Source organism: Sander vitreus, chromosome 24 (assembly GCF_031162955.1).
Source record: "Sander vitreus isolate 19-12246 chromosome 24, sanVit1, whole genome shotgun sequence".
Classification (NCBI taxonomy): Eukaryota; Metazoa; Chordata; class Actinopteri; order Perciformes; family Percidae; genus Sander; species Sander vitreus.
In genome coordinates, this window is record NC_135878.1 from 2,041,446 (window position 1) to 2,067,806 (window position 26,361).

The 26,361-nt window shown below is 42.6% G+C and overlaps 1 protein-coding gene across 1 annotated transcript in view; it reads right to left on the reverse strand.

Moving 5' to 3' along the window:
- Positions 1-20,858, reverse strand: part of LOC144512611 (nck-associated protein 5-like) — a 122,241-nt gene extending 101,383 nt beyond the window's left edge. The window contains exons 1-2 of the mRNA XM_078243421.1: positions 20,649-20,858; positions 12,399-12,501 (exon numbers count right to left, since the gene is read on the reverse strand). Coding sequence (XP_078099547.1) covers positions 12,399-12,501; positions 20,649-20,779 — 234 coding nt within the window. The 5' untranslated portion in view covers positions 20,780-20,858. The remainder of the gene's footprint in view (positions 1-12,398; positions 12,502-20,648) is intronic.
- Between the last annotated feature and the right edge of the window lie 5,503 nt (positions 20,859-26,361).

Below are 26,361 nucleotides of genomic sequence, written 5' to 3' on the forward strand. Positions count from 1 at the left end.
TAATTGTTTAATCATTTAGTCTGTGCAATGCACCAGTTGTCCATCCAACAGTCAAAAACCAAAACAATTTACAGAGAAGAAAAGCAGCAAATCCTAACAGTTTTAGCAGGTGGAACCAGCAAATGCTTGTCTTGGACTTCAACAATAAATCAAATACAAACTTGTACTGCACTTACTTCCTGATGAATTTCAACTTCCCCTTCGCGAACCCTCCCTCCCCAGGCAATTCCCGTCTTCTGTCCGGGGCACTAGCGTTGTAGGTGGTTGTGGATTTTGGCGGACTGAAGGGCAGGATGTTAGCCTGATTATCACCCAGTCAGACCTACTTCCAGCTCTAGACAGCCTGCCTCCTGCCCCAGATACCTCCTAGACGGATGGAGGGCTGGAAGGGATGGAGGGACCGGAGGTTAAACGTATGGACCCAGACTCACCGCCAGCAGCTCCAGCAGGGGAACGTTTAGTAGTCTCCCGCACACCGACACGATGCCGTGGTCCGCGAACTGGCTCATCCCGCGTCCGCTTGTCTCGTCTGCTCTTCCTCTTCTTCCGCTTCGTTCCCCACTTCTGCCCTAACTGCCTTGCTGAGTCTCAGCTGCTGCCTGCCACATGTGTGTGTTTGCATTCAGCTGTCTGTGTGTGTGTGTGTGTGTGTGTGTGTGTGTGTGTGTGTGTGAGACTTGGAATGATGATGCAGCAGGCAGTCAAGCAGCCTTGGCAGCGAAAAAGCCTCGTCTGAATTCTTGTCTCTCCTCAGCAAGGCCACATCAGCTCTTGTCAATATTTAACCAGCAGGTCGGGTCCGATTAAATCACCTGGGCAAGAACAACTGTGGTTTGCTGCCCAGGAGAGCGTGCTAGTGTGTATTTTCATCCGTTTGTGTGTGACGCAGCGACTGGCTGGTATTTGTGCATGCGTGTAAAGACATAAAACATTAACACATGTCAAGAGGGGAGTTTAATTCAGACTCCAGGTCGGGTGTTTCTCCTCTTTCTGCGACTCCAGCTTCTGTCCAAATCTCACACTCAGTCATGATGTGGCTTCTGAACACTGGCCGCTTCACTAATACTACTGCTGCCACTCGGGGGACATGCAGCTGACTGGCAGAGTGACAGCATTATCAAACAGCCAATGAAAGGGCTCCTTGAACTGTGCCTCAGGAGTATTTCCCCCCGTCTCACTGTGAGCGCAGCCCCTCAGTTTGACATCAAATATGCTGAATGACTCGCTAATCTGGCAGGAAAAGAGAGAAGGTCCTGATCCAACTACTTCATATTGGTCATTACCCTTTTCCCTGGGAAGACACGTGGGTCAATGGGGGATAAAAGTGAAAGAGCAGTTCTAGTCTAAGTAAAAAACTTTATTCTACTTTTAGCTGGTGGTTTAGCCAGAAACTTACAACGAACGAGCAAGTAGAGACCGGTGTCTCACTTGAAGACACACAGCCGTTTGAGCCTCTTTAACTGCAGTCAAATACTCATAAACTATATATGAGCTGCCTCAGTGGAGATGGAGACTTACAGTGCCATCTCCCAAATTACAGTTTGATAAATCACCAAATAATGCATCTACATCTTGCAGATATGAATATTCTGCTCCCGCTGACCTACATAAGCTGTGTTTTCTCTCGTAGAGAGTTGAGCCCATGACCTGTGGCTATCGCTGTGATTGATGGGTGTTGAGTGACAGGTGGTGCTCCTGCTCAAACAGAGATTACTAACTCATCAGTCAGCAGGCACCTGGGCAAGCTGCGCTGAGGAATTTATGACATGGGACACAGTTGCTTCACAACGCTCAGGTTTGTGAGAAGCGAGCTGAGGTAATGCAGGTGAAAAATCCACGCCCTGTCTTTAAAGCATTCCTGTAAGTGACTAATTGTTCTCCCATCAAAGCAGGTTCCGCCTAGTCATGAGTCTTTTATTAAATAGAAAAATACTATTACTATTGTGCAAGCAAATTGTGCTTTCACTACTGGTTTGAAGATGGATGGATGGATTAAAGCTAATGCCACCAGTCATCTGTGCATCAAACCAGTGTAAACTATTATATAACGGCAGTGAACCAGTCCATCCAGAAGACAATGGACATTCTATCACTTAAATGAACAACCATGTCTATTTAAGAAAAACTGGGATTTTAATAATGCATCTTTTGGTGATTTATGGATGCTTCATTTGTCAGGGTGAACGCACCATGACACTAATACCCATATAATGATTTTGGTCTGGGATGGCCAGAAAATTGAATCCGGGTTGGAATGACTGACTATTTTGGTATTGCATCCTTAGCATATGAGATGGTCCATTTGTCAAAGCCTCAATGAGATTAATGGTAAAATAATATAAATATAATATAACAAATCAAGGGTAATTATTGTAGTTTGGAATGGCCGTGAGACTACACCGAGGTAGAAATGACTAAATAATTTATGTAATTTGTCAAGTTAGAAACTATTTGCAAATTACATGATGCTGAAATTCCAAAAGCAGCTGCATCAGTGTATGTAAGAATATCCAAAAAAAATAAATAAAATTCCAACAACTTTTTTAACCTCTAACCCTTTAAAAACAAAGAGCTCTCCAGGTGCAAGGAAGCACCACTCCTCTATGCGAACACCTGGTAGGAACTCACCATACAGGTCCGACCAGTCTCTGCAGGGTGAGACAATTACCCCGGAAGGGATCTATTTTGCCCCTATGACGACTATTACAGTGTCTTCAGGCATGCACACGTGTGCTAATATCCCGTCTTTAGACTCACATACAGACAAGCTAAATTGCATGTAGAAATACTCGCAGACGTCTATTACATGTCCGCATATTCACGCACATATTAGCACACAAACTCAGTCAGCCCATATCAAAACAAAAACGAGGCCTTGAGCAGAACTTATAGCCATATATCAAATGTAAGTTTTAAAGTGGTTTCTGGATGTATTTACTTAAGGGATCGAGGCTAATGCGGAAACATGTAAATATTTCCCTGGACTGGGAAAGGAGGGGTTCTCAGCTCAACGTGGCACTTCCCAGACCACCAACCAACACAGAGTCCTGGGAAGAGGCTGAAACACTTTGTTGAGGGGAACTGCAAAATCAGGTGATAATTCTCTTTGGACAAAGCCCTAAAGCCCAACATTCATAACGTGCGTCGCCACTTTAAAAAAAAATGTACAGACAGACATCTACAATAAACTTGGTTTGCCCACATGTTTATTTCTGGTCTCAAAAAACCAAGCATGAAAGATCCCAGCTCAGGGTTTGGCTCTGCGCCTGATGAGGAGGATGTGATCACAGGGCGGTCACTGTGCAGAAGAATAGACAGGACGCGCGTACCACACCACCTCACCACCTTCTGCCTCTCACACCCACACCCAGTCTGCCAGGATGCCATAGAGGGAGCCGGTCCCGCCCCAGCTGCAAGGTGAGGAGGTGGGCTTCCCTGTGCTGCTGGCAGATGCAGCCCCTCCTCTATCTGCCTCTCCCCGTATACACTGAGGTCCTAATCTGCATGTCCAATCCTGTTAGCTGCCCTCTGCCAGTTTTGCCTTGCTCAAATCCAAACCTGCAATGCCAACGTTGGATCCAAATATGGTGCCTCATCTGCATATAATAATAAAACATCCCTTGAGATGGAGCTTCCACGCCAGGTGGACGGGGTTAACACCCTGGGATAAGCTCCACTGACTCCTGTGTTTGGATCATGTTTCAAGTTTCTCTGTTGAAACAGGCCTCTATTTAAACACAGTGAACTACGGTGGCCGACAGGGGCAAACGCCCTGCAATTTAAGAAAACACACGCAAATAGACAACACAAGCCAATTAAGAAAACAACTTCATTAATTTGACAACACATGCGTAGCATTCAGCAAACACACTGCAAATACACACAACAAAATACATAAACGCACTGCAAATACACACAACACAACCAAATACATAAACGCACTGCAAATATGAAACGATGCAAAAAGAAAAGCACACAAACCCAGAAAACAAATGCAACAAAAAAAACGCAGCATCCAGATTACACAACGGAAGTTCTCCAGACCTCTAGAGGGAGCAGCTAGTGGAACCCAAGTCGACTCCCACGGGGGAGAGCGCGAGAGAGAGAGCGAGAGAGAGAAGATCGTAAATATTAAGTCTATGTTTGAGATATGTTTTCTCGTTTGGTTGGGGTGTCTCAGCTCAGGTCACAGGTGATAATCAGCAGAGACGTCTGTAAACTCGTGGTGATAAAACATTTAAAACTGCATCAGCGTTTAACGTTTGTTTAAGCCATATTACATGAGAGGGTTTAATTTCGAGGTCCGAAAGTATAGGCCTCCTCAAGTGTAATATTGTGATTAAACAGAAATAGTTACCAACAAAATAAGTGATCAATCTGTATTCATATTGTGGAGCAATTCGCTCTTCAAATACAAAAAACAGACAGGATTTATAGTCCCTCCCTGTTTAGTAAAGCAGCCAAGTTACCGTGGGATTTATCAAACTGAATAAATCTCGCTCGCACATATAAACACAAAACTGCTTTGCTAACTCCGTGTTGTAAGTAAGACATCTGCTGAAAAAGTGATTGTATTCATTAGCATGATTGCCGTACTGTTTAGTTCACAAACATCCAACACACCAAAGTACAAACACATAGCGGATCAGACGCGGGCTTTTATTTTGAAAAGCCGAAGCTCGGGGATGGCACCAGCCGGGAGGGCATGAGACGGGAGCATAGACTTTATATTATTAATAATAATAATAATAATAATAATAATATGAATTTAATATACAGTCTGGAGTTCTCCAGGCTGCAGCCATACCCGACTCTAATAAAAAAGGCAGAGCTCTCTCTCCCCGTGGGGTCGAAAATCCAGCTGTTCCACCAGCTGCTCCCTCTAGAGGTCTGGAGAACTTCCGTTGTGTAATCTGGATGCTGCGTTTTTTTGTTGCATTTGTTTTCTGGGTTTGTGTGCTTTTCTTTTTGCATCGTTTCATATTTGCAGTGTGTTTATGCATTTGGTTGTGTTGTGTGTATTTGCAGTGTGTTTATGCATTTGGTTATGTTGTGTGTATTTGCAGTGTGTTTGCTGAATGCTGCGCATGTGTTGTCAAATTAATGAAGTTGTTTTCTTAATTTGCTTGTGTTTTGTCTATTTGCGTGCGTTTTCTTAAGTTGCAGGGCGTTTGCCTCTGTCGGCCACCGTAGTGAACCCAAAAAAAAATAGGTGTTCCATATTTATTTTGTGCAGTTTTATAAATGCATTAGCACATTGAATACCAAGGCAACATTAACTACATTTTATGTTGCTGGCTGCTAATGGTCATGGTGACATGACAAGCTCTCATACGCATGTTTTCAGTTAAAAATGTGCACCAGACTGGACTATCGAGGATGATTCGAATGAAGATGCAGTTATTGGTTAATTGGACTAATGACCTGTGTAGGGAAACACTAACTCGTCATTGATGCATATTACCCAGTATGCTTCTCTCTTTGTGCACTTTTTAAGGAGACTTGACCTGAAGAAACTTTGTTTTTACCTTCACTTTCCTTCTAATTGAGCTGAACAACAACAAATGTACTCCCTGAACTGTGTGACTCTCTTATCTTGATAAACTTGAGCCCAGAGTAAATCTGAGGACACACTGGTTAAAGTGTTTGATGCTGTCGGAAGATAACACAGCAATTGTCCCTGCAGACTTCAGGCCTCTTAAAAGGCTTCTGTATTCATGGCTCTTTTGAGGCAAACCACAGGTTGAATGGTGCAAAGCGCTAATGTTTGGTGAACAATGCATGTGACTCTGACCGCATGCAGTAACGGTTCCAACTTTGATCTCCATCATGATTGGAAAAAGAGAGACCACAATTTGCCCCCCTTTACTCAGAGGGCACAAAAGAGGGTCTCATTGGCAGGGGAAAATGGACATCCAATTATAAGAGCCGACACAAAGCTCTGAGCGAGAGGGGACACACACAGAGCAAAAACTCACTGCCATTCTCACTTCAAAGTAAAAGCCTCCTCAATCAGTTTGGAACGGACCCAAAAGCTTCCTCTTTTAGTTTCCGACTGACTAGTAAAGTGTCCTTGATTGAGCGACAAGCCATAAACCCTTCGTCACTAAAGATAGCAGTGTACATCAACCTATGTCAGCAGGCAATTTATGCAATAGCATTACTGAGGCATCGAACGTTCACGCAACTTATGACATGGGTCAGAGAGCACAGTCGCACACATCAGTATGTCATTGGCAGGCAGAGATGATGGTTCACATGCTAAGCTAAGAATGAGCAGGTCAGCTGGAATGCTTCAATATCACCCAAAGCAAAATTGTGGTGATGCTTTGTTTTACTCACCTGAAATAAATCTCAAAACGCCACTCAAATCCCTGCAGTAAACTCATTTTCTGACATGTGCAAATGACTCTACTTCTTCACCTCCTTTTCACCAAAGTGTTGTGATCACAAAAATGAAAGAGGCATTTAACTTCATGACACGCCAAGCCAAGAACCATAAAATATTATATAATTGCCCTAATAAAAACACAGGCTAGGTATTGACAGAGGACTGCCAAATCTCATTACTTGGGGGTTGGAAAAACAGACGAGTGGCTCATATCAAAACAGCCTCAACAATTATTAAAACAATTTTACAAGTGGATGGAGGCCGTTTAGTCTTATCCACAGCGTGTGGTTGGATATGGGGAAAGCCGCTGCGTTTCAGACTGGAGTCTAGGGAAAAGCCAACGCTGTAATCGCTCCTTGTCAGGTTTATGAGAGAGGAGACGGTTCCCATGAGACAAGAGAAGGAAAAAAACGCCACCGCTTCTGCCTCTCGGAGTCAGCGAGTGTCCCATCGTTTGCTGGGTTCCCACACCCTGAGGCCCCGTGGCTACCCACGCGGCGAGCCCAGGTATGTGTGGTATGTCACCTGCACACTGAGGAAGCTGTCAGAGGCCCGGCCAGAGGCTGGTACACCCCTGCTGAGAAACTTGATTTAAACATTCAAGATGAAGTGTGAGAGACTGAGTGCTCTGAGAGAAAGAAGCTGGCTGCTCCAAGAAGAGTCTAAATCTTTTTACGTAACCGGCTCCCACCCAAATTGTCCAATCAGCCTTGGCTTCAGGACCACGCTTTACACCAGTTACTCAAGAATCAAGCTGACACACTGAGTGAGCACAGAGCGATCTCTCGTCCCCTGAGCTTGGCATTCTGTAACACACATGGCGTGAGAACGGGGCCCACTCTGACGACGGCATTGTCGGTGGATTTCTACTGTATAATTACACTCAATTAGTTTGAGCTGCTCAGTAATAATATCAAACCCCGCCATTTGTTTGCCTGACGATGTGGGAGCCAATCAGATTAGGCTGAGCATTTCTTCCCATCCAGCTAAAGGGCCTGCACCCCTGCTAAGTTGCATGTCTCCATTCCTCATTGTAACAACCAGCTGTAATGGGCTGTGGGGGGAGAAGAAGGAGGAAATCCAACCTTGCCTAGCGGACTCCATGCTGGCTTACCGTCAAAATTCATTTGCACTTAAATTTAGCATAAACCAAACTAATTTGTCTGTTGTGAAGCTTGTTTCTGGGACAATTTTATTGTCTTACTTTCCGCCAGTGGCAAATGTGCCAGAGAAACAAGTTGCAGCCTGATATAACAGCATGGCAGCAAATCAGCACGTAAAAGACTTTATACGAGGAGGAGGCTTGACAAAAGCCAGGGGGATTTAGTTAAACCCAAATACTTTGGAGATAAACAGGAAAGCACTACCACATGCTGTTTATTCAATACAACTCACAACTATGCAGCAAGCGTTTAATCATCAGTAATGTGGAGCACTTGATTATTAACCCTCCCCTGCAGAGTGTTTTCAATTTGGCCTTTTGTTATCAATTATCTCTGAGCATGATTGCACCGCTGCACACATTATAGTACATGTTGGCAGGGATAAGGGTGTGGTACAGAAAACAAGGGCTCACCAATTTAGGCATCCTTGTGTTGATGAGCATTCACGGTTTGAGAAAATGCATTCGACACCAAGTCTTAGATAGAATCACATGTGGCTCCTTTGTTTGTTAGATGAAAAATTTGACATTTGCTACCAAGACGAAGCTGAGAAGACAAGGATAATCAGAGGTGCATTTGTGGCAGTATGTGACACGACACCTATCATATCCATTCCAACCAGCAATCACCAAGCCTGAATGTTGAACTTCCCTAAGGTGATTACACACTACTTCAGATGTGCTGTTTAGCCAGTTTAGATGGGCCTTTCATCTCAGGTTCGATTGTGGACGTCTGTGTTGCGCCAAACTTTCCAAAAAACCACAATCTGACAGTCAGGCCAGATGCATATAGGTGTGAAAATGGGCAGAGCTTCAAGCACATTCTTTTCTCTATATTCCAACTAATTAAAAGCACACACTAGAAGATGCTGTTTACCTCTAAATGTATTTCCAGTCACAGAAGAAAAACTTTGACTCTTTTGCACCACAGATGATACGGTCTCCTCAATCCTGATGATTTCCATTTCTCTGGCGTTTATAAAGGTTTATAAATGCTGAATTAAACCCATGTGATAGCCGCTACAGTATAGGATAGACCCCTGACAGAGGCTCTGCCGTGACCTAGTTAAAGCTAGCTGGCAGCAGCTAGCAGCAGCTCACAGACTGTTCACGGCCATCGGGCTCACCGTGCGCATCCCTGCATGACGAAGAGAGTCTCATCTGCAGGCGGGCATCAAATGATAAAAATAAATAGAGGCACAGAATCAACCCAGCAACACGGCAGTTATGTAATTCAAATGGTGTCCCAGTTACTCGCGAATGCTGCTGTATCTGCTACTACTCTGGGCCATCCATGAGCTACATAACCTGATCCAGATCAGATGGTCTAACTAACCCAGCCTGCCACAGGAGCCAAGCACTGGAATGAAACGCACCAATAAGATGCTGATAACGCTGACTAAGGGTCCACTTCACTTACAAATGTGCAAGTCCACACACCTTTTACATCGAAACACACACAAAAACGTACACAAAGACAGTCAACTGAATGAAGCCTGGAGCTTTGAGCAGCTTTGGAGCCAGCACACCCAAGAAAATTCCCTTGAACCTAGCCTGCATTCATTGAGGAAACATATGCTGGCTCAATGCATTATGCATGTGTGAGGTAGTGGTCCTGACTGACATTCAAGCCCTATGTTCTCCAAATTACTCAGACGATTGATAGAAGCTTTGTATGAAGCAATCCATCCAAAGAAGAGCAGACATAAATATTTTACCTGGTCGTCAGCTGACACATGGTATTTTGTCTTGAGTTTTGTGTGCCCACGTGAACTGAATATCTCTTCATCATGCTATCAGGCCATGAAACACATGGAATGCCTTGTGAAATGCTGCAAAACAAGGCCAAACGTTCTCTGGAGTGTAATCTACCGCAAAATAAGGTGTGACTAAATGGATTGAGCATCACTATGTCATAATGCTGGATCACACAGGGTCATCGGTCCAGGTCACGCAGCATGTTATGTAAAGTGCATTGTTAACAGACGTGCCTCTGCGTTATATAAAACTGGTTCACAGGTGACACAGAGGGAAAAGCTGAACATGCCTGTCGTCTGACGGAATGTCAGAGACAGACTCTCGTGTTTTCTCAGATGCCTGAAAAAATAAATGTATCGGAGGCTCATATCCTCCCCGGAAAAGGAGTGTTTACAGGACTTAGGTTTATCTGTGCCAGGGCCAGCAGGGCCACAAGGGCCAGAGACATCATGTCCCCCCATCAGCACTGGAAGTATAAAGACCCAGGTTTGAGTTTAGAGATAAACTCAGTGGCCTCAAACTAAGTGACTGAACAAAGGCTCATTTGACAGAAATTGAAGCATGAATAATAAATACACCATTTGCAGGTCTTTAAATTACTGTACGCATCCACAGTAAATAAATCACATCCACAATGGTTCCGATGATGATGTCTGTGTCACTGATTCAGCATGAATAAATGCTTCTTTTGATTCAATAAAATGATTTTCAATCAAGTTTTTTGACAAGGAATGAGTCTTTAATTATGTGCAGAGGATCTAGCAATCATTCCCCGCCTTTACTTTACCACCAAGAAAGACATGTTTGCTTATAATAAGCAGGGTAACAAACAAAATATTATTCTTCAAATTTGCTACACCAATCAAAAGCAGATTGCACTTTTCATGGTTGCCCATGCCATGGAATTAAATCTGCACAGTGCCACCAGATATATGCTGGACCTTTACCAAAATGCTCCTGGCTTCCTCATGTCCCACTATTAAAACAACCCAGCACCCTTATGCTCCTGCTGCCCCGAGTGAGAATAAGTCATTGCGGGGGAAAGAGTGCGGACAGAAAGAGGAGAAAGATAAAGTAAGACAAAGAGACTTGAGTAAGAGTAAAAGAAGAGAGGAAATGAGTTACAAGAGGCCAAACAAGAGGAAGTTAAATGAGTGCACAAGAGAGGAGAAAGGCGAAAAGACGGAAAAAAAAATAAACAAGGGGGAAAATGCATGCATGGATAGTCGAGTGGACAAATGTGAGCCATGTTGAATCACAAAGCCATATCACAAATATGACCTACTTTCATTTTCCTCACAGTAAATCAGGTCGCCGTGTATCCAATTAAAGCAATTAAAGCCACAGTAAATCTCATATGAACCAATAACTATTAATGATAGCGATAGCGTTCAGGATCACACAGTCAATAGATAACAGCCCAAAACGCCAATTAATTATCCACTGTGTCACATTAAGTTACTCATTCAAAGAGCTTACTGTGGATAAATTATAAATCAGGCAGTGTCTCGTCTCACCAAGAGGATTCAAGTGTGTCGCTCCATCGCTCCTTCTAGATTCACTGTCATGTTGCGGTTGAAGTAGGAAATGATTGACAGTTAGGGGTTTGTGTCCTAAATCAAGATTGTTTTTACTGCTAGATTAATTTTTGATGTTCTGTGAATTGAAGAAGTTATTTGATGGGTATTAACGGTTTAGTTTTCTGAGTGCATCTATGTTACGTCAATGTAATCAGTGATGTCCTACATTTTAAGATTGTTCCCCAGGTCAGCACACATTTTAATCACTGAGACTCTTGCATGTCAGCAGTGGGTTAAGATAGGTCAGCAGCATGTCATAAAGTCAGCCAGGTCAAGTCAATAAAGTATGCTGACATCTTTCGGTATCATTAAAGATTCACAATCAGTGACATTTGCAACAAACTGCACCATAAACAACAAAATTCCCTCTGGAAATGCAGCTTTTAACTGTATATTACTTAATGGTTTTATAGTGTTTAAGGGTGTATTTTTCCTTTAATAAAACACTCCCTTCTAATTAGCTACACTGAGAAACTGCGTTCAAACAGTTGCCATATATTCCGTGACCAATGTGTCCTTGATAGCTTCTGCATTTCCTTTCCATCAAAATGCTATTTTAAGACTCTTGACTTATTATTTCCTGTGCAGTGACTGCACTGTACGCACTGAGGGGGAATTAAGCTTCTTCACAACCACGCAGACACAACACAGCAGCCGCTATATGTCTGCACTTGACATTCCAAAGAGGCTGCTTCACCTTCAGTTAACCCTTAGCCAAAAACAAGTTTCCACTCCTGTGATTCCCAAGAACGGCCCGGCATAGAGATAAGCCTGTCAATCACCGGAGGCCACAGTGTGTCTCACAAGCAGCCATGGGAGGCTTTTTTTTTTTTCTCTGCTGCTTGACACGTGGATTTGTGCACTTTCATTTTAGCCTCAATGCTTGAATCTCAGGGTGTCTGTGGCATTATTATAAATGTGCATTTTCTTGTCTGATTGACAGAATAATAAAGTAATTCATCTACACTATATTCATAAGATGTTTTACATTCTCTCTCTTCCAAAACACTCAACATAAGTGGATATTTCCTGGGAAACCGTTGCCTGAGCATGGGAAGTGAAGCCTTTTTCATTCCCAGCAGATGAGAATAAACAAAACACAGAGTGGATAGTTAGCATGAACACTGTTAGTCACTATGTATAGAGACAAAAGAGCACCACCTGCAGAAGTGCAGTCTAAACAAGCCACAGCATTGCCAGCATTGTCCCAAAGAGAACATCATTAACAAAAAACAACACAAATGATTTCTTTTAGAGATTTGATAGTGATAGTATCTACAGTACATTGATCCCCAATGCTTAAATAATTGTCTGTTTCACCTAAAAGTCTCCTATAGCCCAAGCCATTTAAAGTTTAAAGAAACTGAAAGACTCTCAAACATTTCCTTCTGGGGATAAAGTCCACAGTGCAGCAATAGATCAACAAGACAAAATGAGGACATTCCACAATGTCTGCTTCCTGACTAAGTGACCAATCTGACAGACCGTGTGTTGGGAACTGACTTACCGGCAGGCCGCTGTCAAGAGACAATCTCTTTAACTGCTCTCTCCTCTCCAGGTGTCTGTACATGGTCCCTCTGCCCTGCGGTGATCCAAACACCTGGGAAGCCCTTGAGAGAGGGGGAAAGGGAGGAGTGGACAGAGGGAGAGAGAGAAAGTCAACAAGGAACACCTCATGTCCGGTAGGTCATGTTTCCGCTATTAGAGGGGCTTTCACCTTTTAAAAGAGTTCAGAGTCCAAGTCAAGAGCAGCAGTTTCAGACATATATCAGGCTTCTTCTTCTTCTTTTGTCACTATATATCCTGTCTCTCCCATTTCTTTCAGTCTCTAATATTTTCTCTTGAAATTCAAGCCAGTACAGGAGCGGGATTGTAGACCTCTCTTTCAGCCTTGTAGGATTCTAGGATCACAAAGCTCTGACTACATCTTACTACTTGGCGTCACCCAGGCATCCCACACTCCAACCCAATCCAAAACCCCAAGCTTTAGCCCTTTTGTTTTTCTAGGCCTCTCCAAACAGTGCTGGGAACCAGTCCGACCTGGTCTGACTGAGGCCACAGCGGAAGACAAACACTTCACTTCACGCATACTACTCCTTTACAAAGAGCCCAGGCTTTAGAGTCACTGTGGTGGTGCACAGAGTAAGCACACCATTTCCTAGTTGGTGAGGTCAGGGTCAAAGGTCAGCTGATGGATACTTCAGGATCAGAGACCCTATCTGTGCAACACAACTGGTCGTACCATGTGCAGGTATGCGTGTATGTTTCCACTGTATAGTACGGCTCTGCTCGACTCAACTCAATGTTTTGGTACCAGTACTTTCCTCTTTACGTTTTCCACTACGGATAGTACCCCCTCAGTGTAAGCGACGGGATTCTCAGCTCGTCGTCATAGCAACATCTGGTGAAACTGCCTTGACATCATCTTCGTCAATTGTACGGCAATGTACACTTAATGTACTGTACGGCATAGTGTATGCCATTTTTAAAAATCTGGGTCAAGTGAATAAATAAATGCTATCGACGGTAGCTTGGCTATTTAAAAATGTCGGCTTTGTGCAGGATGTCCCTTGTCGAGCTAGTGACGATTCTTTCTGACCAATCAGTGGTCTGCAGTGTTATAACTCCCACCTTCTAGTATCGGCTCAGCTGCCTTGGATTGAGGTGGTGCCAAAAGAAAGTACTAGGTACTATCCGTAACTTTTGTCAATGGAAAACCGAAAAAGAGCAAGTTGAGTCGAGCAGTAACATGCAGTGAAACACACATTCACTGCTGTCAACTCAACTTTTTTCGTTGCGTTTTGGAGAGTAGGGAATCAACGAATCAAAGTAATGATAAATACATTAAAGAGTTTACTTTAGTAACAACCTCAACACTGATTGGCATCATACTGATCATGCATATTATAGTATAATATAACAGTTTCCACATATTTTGGCCAGCAACAAGAGTTGCGTTCTTGCAACCTTGTTTTAAAAAAATGCAGGGTAGTTAACCTTTGCATGACAGTTATTGTTTTAAGATTATCTTAGTATATTTTTCACAGTAAACGCTATAACAAGTATGACATTTGGAAGTGCTTTTTAGAAATGATCATAGCAAACCTCCCAAAATCATCTCATGACACCCTCAGCATAAGATCCACTGGTGCGATAACCACACATCTGCTAAGTGCCACTATTGGCAACTAAGTTCAGAATGAGGCTGAATTGTATTAATCCCCTTTTTCAGGTCAGTTGTGTTTACTTGCCTCACAAACTTACTTATGCAAACACATTTTCCAAAAAGCGTCCCAAAGTGCCTTTTGCATCTGCTGCAGGTTATATCTGTTACACCCTGTCTAAAGCTTCAGCAGCGTGACTGCACTTGTCAAACAATTCCCACACATCAACATGACATGTTCCATCCACTGCCAATCTGGTAAGTCAAAACGTATTGACATGAAGCCGCAAACATCAGATTGCATGCAGGATCAGCCACTACGTTTTCATCCAGAACTGATGTTATATTTCTTAACATGACACAGTCTCCTTCTGCCCCATTTCTTAATACCCTTGGGTTATGTAGTGCATAAGGAAGTTGCCTAATCAGTGAACAGGATGTGAAATGTCTTTAATGACACAAACACATCAGACTCCTGCCCGTCTCTTGGTCTGGCTTTGTAATGACTAATTGTGCAAATGTATTGCATCAGAAGAAATACTGGTCTATGTTTAGATTGCATTTCAGTTTGGTCCCTTTCCGCTGAAGATTAGGAGAGGAAGTAAAAGCCCATGGCTTCCCTCCGATACAGAGATAGGGGGGTTATAGGAAATTGAGGGTAAATGATTCAAATGGATTATAGCAGTGTGCCTGATTGCCCAGACCCAACTTGGAAAACACAGACACCATTTTCCTTAGGGTATAGTATAGACGGATCAGAAGTTATACAGATTAAAAGTAGGCAATAAAAGCCAAGCAAACTCTTGCCTTTGACAAACCAAATGATGCTTAGTCTTTTTGCTGTCACAACAGTTTGCACGCAAGATCACAAAATAAAATTAAGATGCAATAATTGCCAGGAGAGATACCGATTCCTTAAAAAGAGGTTATTTACCGATATTCTGTGCTGTACCCTTCAACACCCAGCCCATAAAAGCCAGAGACAATTTGTCAATCATCAGTCAATGCAGACATTTAAAGAGCACTACACAAACGGCTAAAACGGTCATGGCTGGTGTAAGACCATGGTGTCATTGCTTTGGTTTGTTTGGACGCCACTTACTCGCTGACGTCGCAGTATTTTTCTGAAAGTTTAAATTTGAGGTTCTATTGGAACTTGAGACATTTATTCTGAGGCTATAAAATATGTTTTAGAGAACTGGTAATCAACATCTCATTCGTTTAATATTTACTGAGCAGAACCAGAGTTCATCGAAGCATGGAAATCTGATTGGCTGTCGAAAGCTGATGTCTGTAAAAAGCAGCGCCATGGCCAATTTTCCTCAGCCGACAAACTTGTTGACTGTCACATCGTTCATGTTTCTTGGAAGCATATCTTGTAAAGGAAATTATACACTTTGTGACTGTTGGCCATGACAAACTATTACCATCCAAGCTATTTTAAATATGCAGAGACACAGTGGTTTAACAAGTACTGGTTTGATGACTAACTAGTGATCCAATGATCAAAAGAATGCCGTAAAGAAATAATGACAAATTGAAATGCTCCTTTGCCTAGGTTTATGACAATCCAAGGGCCTTTCTGCAACTGCAACCCATTCAGGACTTGTCCCTCCCTCCAGATTCCCTGTGATTTACACCAAAAGCAATTACTAATATGTTAAACCGGTTTGGTGTTGACCTATGCGGAGTGACACGCGTCAACGCCTACAGTCCACACAGCCCCCAGCCGGTCATCCAGCCAGTCGGCAAGCCAGCCAGTGGGGTGGAAAGGATATAATCAAAGGAGGCCAGGAGGACGCTGACATCTGGGAGTCTTTGTGCAGTAGGCCTAATTAGATGCCAGGGTGAAGGGAGGAGGCGCTGTGGGACTGTGTGTGTGTGTGTGTGTAAACCAGAATGGGGAGGTTGTTTGGGGGGGACTCCCTTTTTTTAACATCTGCTCCAGGAACAAGGGAGGACCCAGCTGAGGTCACACAGCCCCAGACAGCTCCAAACTACAACAGGGATAATGTGAGGGGATAACAGCTTAATGATAACACTTAAAGCCATTGAGAGATCGCTGTACAGAAAACAGACTGTGAGCCTCGTGGATAAATGGTGATAATAAGCCCAGATTGTCCATGAATATGGATCGTCATGGCTCAGATTTGATACTGTTCCTTTGTAAGCTGAGAAGAATTAGGCAGCTGTGTATTTATTGCAATCACCAACCTTTTACTGGCGCTCTCATCTTAATTTAGTAGCCGGAATAATCCTATACATACAGTGAAGGTCTGCTGAAGAAACACTGTTGCTCCACCCTCTGGCTTTTGACTTTGCTGTTACAGAAATCAAACTCTGTCACAAGTGACAATACTGCCCTTTGTACCTAATACAGTCAGGCATTCACCCACGCATATTCTCATTTCACACTGTGCCAAGAGTCACAACACAAGTAAGAAATCTTTGTCACTGTAAGTTCAAACACAGATATCAAGTGGGTGAAGTGTGTGGCTTGCACTTTGCCCCCTTTTCTCATGAAACAAAACCTCTCATTGAAGAATAATTGTAGCGGAATTTTGCAATTAAAGAATGTCCTTTGTTTTTTCGCTGTGGATTTAGTCATGGGTTATATATTAAACTATACCACAAATGGTGGAGCAAATAAATTTAAGCAAATATTTAAATGGCCACCTGGATGAAAAGAATGAAGGAGGGAGACCCTTAAGAGAGATTCCAGGCGTGCATTTTCCATGAGTTTTTAATTAGCGCTCACATCTATTATAAACCTACTGAAAACACAAAAGTCTCAGAAAGAAAAGCCTCTTGGCCAAACAGGGACTCTGACCTCTATGATCAATTCCCCGCCGCCCCAAAAAAGAGCAATGCCAGGAAGTGCCAGGGCCTGAAAATGGATAGTGGATGGGATTGGACATTGATTGGTGCACCCCCTTTGCCCCAGGAACCAATTCATTTTGTCTCCATGCCCTGTGCCTGCCTTGAATGAGGGGGCGAGTGAAACGGGGTCAGCGCAGAGGCATCCCCCCACGGCGCAGAGCCCAGTTCTCTCTTTATTTTTCTTCTGAATGATTCATCCAGATTGCCATGTTCGGGGAGAAGAATGAATGACCGGGAAGATTATACGTTTGAGTCTTTGAGTTTAATTCGCCTGCTACACGGTGGGAAGTGGGAGGGGACGTTGGGGGTGCTATTACTTTCCATTCATTGAGGAGAAAATTGAAGCATGCAAGTGTCTGATGTGGGGTTTAATGTGTGGAGAGAGGGGTCCATCTGTATTCTAGCAGCACAGATGGCCGATGCTGATCGGATGTTGTGTGTCCCTCTGCTGGCCAGCTTATTTGAGCCTGCCTCTGCATGTGTCCCGGTACAGTTGGCACGACCAACTGTAGCCTGGCACGGCCTAACATGGAATTACTGTGTCTGGGAGCCTCGAACGATAAGCCATATTTTACACTTGTCTGTTGTTTTCATACAGTCAGCAAACCAATCATTAAACAGAATTTTTCCAGTGTGTGCTCACTCATGGCTGCTGCCAGAGTGTATCAGTGTTCAAACCATGCTTATAAGAAGTTTAACTTTTAAGTATTTATCTCATGGGTGTGAAAATGAGAGGCTTACCGTCAAGGCTAATAGGTCAGTGTAACAGTCCCTTTAAAATTAATGTTGATGCTGCAAGTAAGGGAGGATCCTTTTGAACACTATACTAACTTATGTAACTGTGATTATAATCTTGCTGTTGAAATTTAATTAATCAAGACCAGGCAGAACATCCTTATCGCTGTTAAGATCAGACTGCATGAGCTTGTGTGTCTTTCAGGCATTTAAACCAGATTAGTAGGGGGAAGTATGAACTTGTACTAGCCACATTATTGTCAACCGGTAAAAGTAGCTTAAAAAAAGCTTTGTCTGCATAACTGGGGGTCCATAGACATGGTTATTTGCTCATGTCGTTCTTGTTTTTCCAAAGGACAACCTATAGATTGCTGAATAAATAACGTATGTCCTTCAAAACACAATGAGAATGAGTGCAGGTGTTAATGGTGGCTTAGGAATGTGTGTATACAAGTAATCAATTGGTCCTAATTTACTGTATATCCTGACAAACATAGTTGATAAAAAAGGTCCATCGAAAGTCCCCACCACCTAAGTTAACGTTTTAAATTGTTTTTTTCTTAAAATCCAACATTATTCAATTTAACATTACTCATTGTGGCAACAAGACAAGCATTCTTCTGCCAAACACTTAAAGGCAGGGACAACTGGCTGAAGGAGTACAGTTTGATACTGCATATTTTATCAGGAACAAATGGAGAGCCTCATTATGTTTTGACAGTCACAAAGCTGCGAGACATGCAGGAGGACCGTGAGGCATTTGTAAATCCTCTGTTACGTGTTCGCAATAAGCCGACAGATATGTGACACCTAGTTCTGCATTTTTTATCAACTGTCCTTATATTCGCACCAGATGCTCCCTTTCTGTCTGTTTAAGTGTTCTCCACATGCAAAATGTGCATGGGGCCCTCTCAGCCATTCTGTCTCTTTGAAGAGCGTATTATCAATATTTGACTTTGCCTACTTGCTCAATAAAGCATGTCAAACATGACTGATGCTCCATTCCATCGGCACTCAGAGAAGACTGAAAAGACTGGTTCTCAGATGTTATGCTATGCAAACACCTAAATTACTTCCGAACCAAAATCATGTCAAACAGGACAAAAGGGAAACAATCTGCTAACAAGATAATGTGTTTCTCAGACACCTTTAATGATAAAGATTCTGCCAGAACTTGTCTGGGCAGCTTTAAATCTCGTTTAGTCAGCAGTACTTAGCAGGCAATATAATGGGGGGGGAGGGGGAGGGTTTAAGGCGGGAAGGGTTGGCGGTCTAGTGGAAAAAAAGAAAAACAATGAATTCAATGTCGTCATCCTGTTCATGAGGGGAGTCCCGGCAATTCCCTGCGCTTATCCCACCAGATGCGTAGGATGCTTTAATATACATCCTGGGAAAATCAACTGAGCTTCCTGTCGAGGGACCCTCCACTGCAACCCAACGTGCTTCGGCCGAAAGCATGACTCTCTGCTGAACTCTCTCATGATAGCTCTACAGGTAGAAAAAAAAACTCCAGAAAAATATACTCCAATGGCCCAGGGGTGATGCAGCAAGCCAAGAGAGGGCAGAGGAATTTTCCGACCGTTATCAAAATACACAACCGTGCCCCCCTCTTACTTTGGTATGTGAGCATCATGAGATGGGCAGCTCACTAAATAACTGAACACACACACACACACATTTCATGAGCAGGCTGGTGACAGCTTGAGAAACAACAGTGTGTTTGTGTGTGTTTATCTCTCTGCATGTTTTTCCTGTGTGCTGTCTGTCACAGAAAAGTTATGCAAACATCAGCTGCCACAGTTGAGCTTTAACAGTAGAGGTGCATGATTCAGAAAATGTCACGGTTCTATATTGATTTTTAGGCTCACCAAAATCGATTCGATTTAAAAAACAATTCTCGATTCAAAAAACAATTCACAGTATGTAACTGTAGTTACTTTTCCCATGTGATTTCAAGACATACAATAAAAAAAAATAATACATTTTAAGACGAAGTTTTGATTGTGCTAATTGTTTGCATTGTTGCATGCTAACACTTTGTGCTTAAACAAAACATAGCATTTAACGTGACGTACATTTTAATCTAGAAAGCATGCTACAGTGTCTTTAGCTAGCGGCTAACGTTTCATACGAAACACACACACACACACACACACACACACACACACACACACACACACACACACACACACACACGTTAGCTAGCTACAGTAACATTGTTTTTAGCTTCATGTTCATTTGTGTTCCCAGTATTTAAACTGTTATTTACTGAGACTAGCTAATAAGCTAAGATGCTACATCTTCTTGGGTGTGGAGAGATAACTAGATAAGCTAGCTAAATGAAGTTTTAAAGTTCTTGTCTCAGTATTATTTATGTTATCTTTAAATAACTTAATTAGTGGCTACATCTTTTCTAGGTGTAAACAGATAATTAGAAAAGCTAGCTAATATTGATTTGGCAACTTTTTGTAATTTTGAAGTTGATCTTTGTTGCAACTAGCTAGCTAATTAGCAATGTGTCCATTTGGGTGCAAATAGGTAATTAGCTAACACTAATTTAGCAGTATCTTTTTGTAATGTTTCACGCAGTCCGAATCCAAAGCTGACATTCATTTTGTCATATTTTCAATTGCTTCTGTGTTTAAACAGTGCCAGTAAACATACCTTGCTTTTAGGGTTAAAATATACAAAGCCATACTTATGTTACTCACCAGTGAAACCACCAATTGTTGCTTTACTTGATAAAAATGTCCTTTGTCAATATGATCTCAAACCATTCAAACTAAATAAACTGTCAATTTTGTTGCACATGCTCACACATACTCTACTTGCCACATTGCAGGCAATGCGCCTTAATTGCCACCTATCCCATCATGCTTTGCACCCACTTTTGCACACTTCTCACAGACTATCAATAAAGGTAAACGAGTTCAGCCTCCAATAATGTCACAAGACAAACAAGCAGGAATCCAAACTTACTCTGCGCCGGCCGGATTCTCTCCACTCAACATGTTTATAGCCAGCTCTGTAGTTCCCAGACTCTCAGAGGTGTTTTGGTTAGGAAGACAACCTGATGATGTGGAATTTCCTTTGATGGCAGCTGAAAACATGCTGTCGTAAATTCCCCTGGAAGTGTTGCAGGGGGAAGCCACGGCCAAACACACACTCTTTAAACACACCTATCTGTGCGGCCGGTGCTGGAAGTCTGCAGCAACACCCAGTATAAGACTTGTAAATAGAAGGGAGGGTACTGGTGGAGGGAGTTAGGGAGGCGGGGTGGGGCGGGAGGATAAGGAGAGTGAGGAGAAGTTCCACATTACATCACCAGCAGCTGTTGACAGGCCTGTGTTTATTAACTAACTGCCAGGGCTGGAGGAGTCACACCACATGCTCCACAAAAATTGACAAGACAAGACAAGGATCACTTGCGTCTGAAACACTTGGATGAGAGACATGCAGCCTTGAGCAAGTAGCAACAATTTGCACGTGGATGCATGCATTGTTTTTGGTAAACGCACAAAAATAAAAATAATTCTATGCTTAAAATCTCTCAGGTTTCTTTCTCTTTGTTTAAGCTGATGTGTTACCTGCCATCTGTTTACACTGGCTATGAGACTTGCTGACTAGACTAGAAGAGCTGTTTTCCTGACTCAGATAGCAGTAATGGTATTACTGCGAAGGGAGAGCTGCTGCTGCTGATGCATTCCTCAAGTGTCTCGGCTTGGCAGAGTCCCCGGCCTCTTAGCTCAGACTGTATTTCTCTACCTCCCCTTCTCTGTCTCTCTTTCCTTTCTTGCCTTCTCATTTAAATGGAGGCACATGACTCCCAGCTTTACTGCCAAGTAGATTTCTCAATGCCGGCCGGGAGCCACCAGGGCTCTGCTTTTGATTGGCTTCTCTGCAGGGCACATTCCTAGCTGCTACCCATCCTCGTAGCCCACAAGATGTTGAATCAACCTTATCCCAGATGTCATTCTTAATTTATTTTTTATTTTTATTTTCCATAGAATGCATGCGTTTACTTAAAATAAATGAATTTCATGTTATTAGCCTGCTGCCTGGGTGTCAGATCCCTTCAGCTATAGCATCAGCCGCCCACTGTTTGTCATCCCTAACCCACTATGAACAAATGCTCCGCTTCAGCCCATCTCTGGTGCATTCCTTGCGGTCTTAAAATGCAATAATTTCTCCCGTGATTCCATTCTGTTGTCGCATTCTTCCCCTCTAAGCTCACTGCATTGCAACATTGTTCGCTCACAGAGACAGAGGGAGACTGAGTGGGCTGACGACATTGCAAGACTTTGGGCTGTGAAGAGCTGAAAGATACTGAAAGATACTGAAAGAACAATCCCAAATCACCCTTTCATCCTTGGCATTCATTAAACCTAAATGTCAGAAGCTAATCAGATAATAAGCAGCACTGTATTATGCTGATTGGCATTAAATGTTATGAAGGAGAAGGGTAATAATATAAGGAAAATGACCATGTCATTTTCAGTAAGCATTTGATAATGGAAATCTTTGATTTCTTAATTAAAAGCCTGTGATGTAGGTATTATTTTAATCTAATAGAAAAATCCTGAATCAAAGGAATGCCAGATTAAATAAATATGTATTTGTTATGCAGAAACTTTCAATTTCCACAGTAAATAATGTAAATACATTACATACATTATATCTGTTAAAGAAATAGAAAATCAACATTAAAGACAGTTACAGCTTTTATTTTTGGTCCCAATGACACCATAAATGTCAGTGCTCTTAGTTTGTGATGTTTACAGGTCTGTCATAAACCTGAAGGCCTGACAGGTGCAGTCTGCACAGGTGCTGAAGCATCAGAACCTGTGTGTGTGTGTGTGTGTGTGTGTGTGTGTGTGTGTGTGTGTGTGTGTGTGTGTGTGTCTGGTGAGCGTGTGTAAGCATGTGAAAAAATCTTTTTGAAAAAATTGTTTAAATCCCTGTCCTTCCTAAATCACATCCCATCTTCTAATCTTCCTCCTGCACTCGCTCTGATATGCTCTTATCTTGAAGAAAGGAAAGAAAAACACTTTTACTCTCCTTAGCTCTTTTCTTTTATTGTGAAAGAGCTTAACTCATAATTTTTGCATCAGAAACCTGTCAGGGCAAGTATTGGGACATCAATCTGAAGGCTATATTATTTGCACAAGCTGTTACCAATTGGCGGCTGTTGTTTTGGCTAAAACCTTGCACATACATTGATGTGCACAGAAGTGTTTTTTCCCTGAGATCGCAGCAAGGAGGTAACGATCCTTGAACATACATCCAGGCATGAGGTGCAACTCCTTCATGTCACAGGTCAGAGCCCTGCAGGAGCACTGTGGAAATGATTGGCGTGGCGCACCGCAGAGAGGAAAGCCATATATATTCTGCAGCAGTTCAGAGTGGATGCAAGGAGACAGGTCAAAGCAGTTAGTATGCATGCTACAAATTGAGGAAGTCCAGTCCTTTACTTTGCAACCATGCCTACAGTCAGTGGAAGAAACATCACTCATTCAAGGACAAAAATCGTATCCTTTTTTATATTGCTTACATTGTGCATGTAAAAACTTGAAACATGCTCAAATGTCACAGCTTTGGACTATGTTAGGAAGATAGACTTGGATTGAAATTGCGTAGGTGAACGGGTCAAAAATGGCAGGAAAACACACAAGAAAACACTTAAACGCAAACAGATGCATAAATAGATAAACACCGGTTTCAGGATCACCCCATCTTCTTCCAGACGTGTTTGGCTGCTTTATCATTCAACCACAATGCCTCCCTTTAGGATTGCTAGCTGCAATTGCGGCTCAGACCAGAGCAGTCATAAAGCAGTCAACTCTGCGGCTTACTGCAATACTTACAACTCCTTCGGTGTACCTGTTTTATGGAAAGCATTGTCTCCTATCAATGGGACATTTGCACAAACATGTGGAATCGAAACACCAGATGATCCCGAAGGTCTACATGTGCTACAATGCTGTCAAGACAGAAAGAACATAGATGGAAATTTATGAAGAAAACAAATCTAACCTTCGCTTTTGACATGAAACTCTTTAAAGTCTGTGGCTGGAATTATTAATAATGTGGCCCAGAGCTAATTTACATACACAAATGCTGGAAAACATAATGCTGGAAACGGAATCTGATAGGACTTGTCAAATCATAATTTTTCACTCAGATCCCGGTGCAGATGCAGCCGGTTCAAGTCTCCCTAGTGAATATTTGCTCCGAGGAGCAGGAAGTGGCTTTGTGCATGGCCCACGCTACGCTGACATGTTGGAATGCCACATCAATGTTATTTGCAGCTGCACTGGGAACCCGGCAATGTCCCATTTCACATCAGCAGCCCCAGAAAGCATCTTTATGTGCATGTTAGCATGGACTCGAGAGAGACGAGTACAGCGCATACAGGAAAGATTTCATCTTCCACAAATCAGAGAGAATTGTGGAGTTTGCGCTGATGTCAGCTACTTCAAATCCACACCAAATCAAGCTAAGAACCAAGATGTAATGCTGAATAGAAAAAATAGGGGAGACATCCAGCTTTGACTTTGTCAGCCCTTTGTCTAGTCAGAGATATATTGCGGTGATAAATTGTGGTTACTCTCCTGATGCTGTTTTGTAGATTCCCGTTATGGCATAGTATTTTATATTTAATCAAATTGCTTTTTCAGTTTGCAAACAAGGCTGGGCATCCTGCCAGGTCTTTACTGAACAAATTGACTTAATTTCATTGAATTATGGAGAATGATTTCCTGACGTGGACAACTTTCCATTCGTCTCTGTCCATTCTCCTGGCTGTGTTGCAGAATCGATGGCTGTCCAGAGGAAGACAGGACCGACCATATCTTATGGATGTCTCATACAATTTTTTCCACTCTCCCTGAGGTAAGATGATGAGAGAGTCAAACAAATAGGCCTTGTGTTTTTTTTTTTTGTACCCCATGTTTGTATGCAGTGCCACGGCCAGGCTTCCTGCCAAGTTCTCCCCTTTCCCCCAGACTGCAAAGGCAAAAGACAAAACCAAGAGATCCACTGCCTTCACCCGCTCCCCTTGCACCCTCCTGTTTCTTTTCTCTCTCATCAGAGCGCTGGCAAACACAAAAGGAGGCAGAGGGGCAGAGTCTGGAGATGCATGTCCCCCATGAACGTGCCCAGATTAGGCTGAGGCGATGATGAAGACGGCCGGGCAGAGGTGAAGGAACAAGGGGAGGATTTGAGGAGGGAGAAGTAGGAGTGGTTGTTATTTCATGGACAAGACTCCGTGCCCTCTGCCATTGAGCCACGCCAGCTGGGACGAGGAGTGGCATCCTTCGCTTTCTTTCTTTCGGTTTTCTCTCCATCTCTTATGTGTGTCAATGAGAGCATTGTTTGAGCTGCAGGAAGGATATGAGGTCCCATTTGGCTGTCATTGACATGTAAAAAGAGTGTGGCGGGGACAGCTGACGAGATCAGTGGCCTGTAATTAGCTGAGCATGAAGGAAAGACTCTCAAACACACAAACACATCGATGAATGTATCTACATATAAAAATATAAAATAGATAAACATGTATACAGTATAAACACAACACCTGCCAAGACTTGTGTGCCTGTAGGTAATATAATACGTTATCTATTGGCCTTCGTGTGAGGTTTCACACTGATGCAAAACCTCTCTGGGTGCTATAAATCTAAAAGGCGTGAACCATGTGGTCTGGCCCAGGGGTGGCCCACATATTTAAAAAAAATAAATACAATAAAATTAAAAGCCCTGGAGTACTCAGGGGAGAAGTTTAGATGCACGACTGAGACATTCATCCACGAGAGACACAGGTGTGATAAGCTAACTGTGAATTATAGCTCAGTCTTATCACACCTCATAAATCATATCCATACTGAATGTGGAATGTGCTGAAGTGTCTTAATAACAGTTTTTATTTTTATTTTTTTGGCAGGGGGATATCATCCAGAAAACACAGGGCTGTAATGTAGATTAAATCCACATTCATTCAGTTACGGTTGTAGTTACGTAATTCAGTACATTCTTATTATTGTCCTGCCTATGCACCACCTGTCTATACTTGAATATCGCATTGCACTTTTCTGCTTTTTTTTTGCACTTCTGGTTGGACGCAAACTGCATTTCGCTGTCTTTGTACTTGTACTCTGCACAATGACAATAAAGTTGAATCTAATCTAATTAGTAGAACATATTTACAGGCAGATTGTTGTCTTTTTAAACTTTATGATGGCACACAGCCGGATCATTAATCACTTCAAGACATTTTTCAAAAAAACACCAAATGTATTACCTTATCCAACTGTAATAGTACAAATTTACTTTGGGGTTAAAGGCTCAATTTACCCAAATTCCAAATCATTTTTAAAAATTATGCTAATTATGGATTTAGTGAATGCAAATCTGATATTCTCTCTCCTTTTAGCTCCTTTTTGGTCTCCACCACCAACTACTGAGAGAAATATCGGGCTCTTTTGCTGCTAAATGCTCCACCATGTGTACTTTAGTTGCCAACTTTGTCATTTGGTTGCTGCAGGTAGTGTATAGTCGGACACGGATGAGAGTGGTGAGTGTGAACAGCTGCACTACAAAAAAAAAGAGCTAAAAGACGTTAATAAACCTATATAAATCTGAGTATAACTGCAGAGTGGAGCGATATTTCTCTGTGGGGTTGTCATGGCGAGCGTCC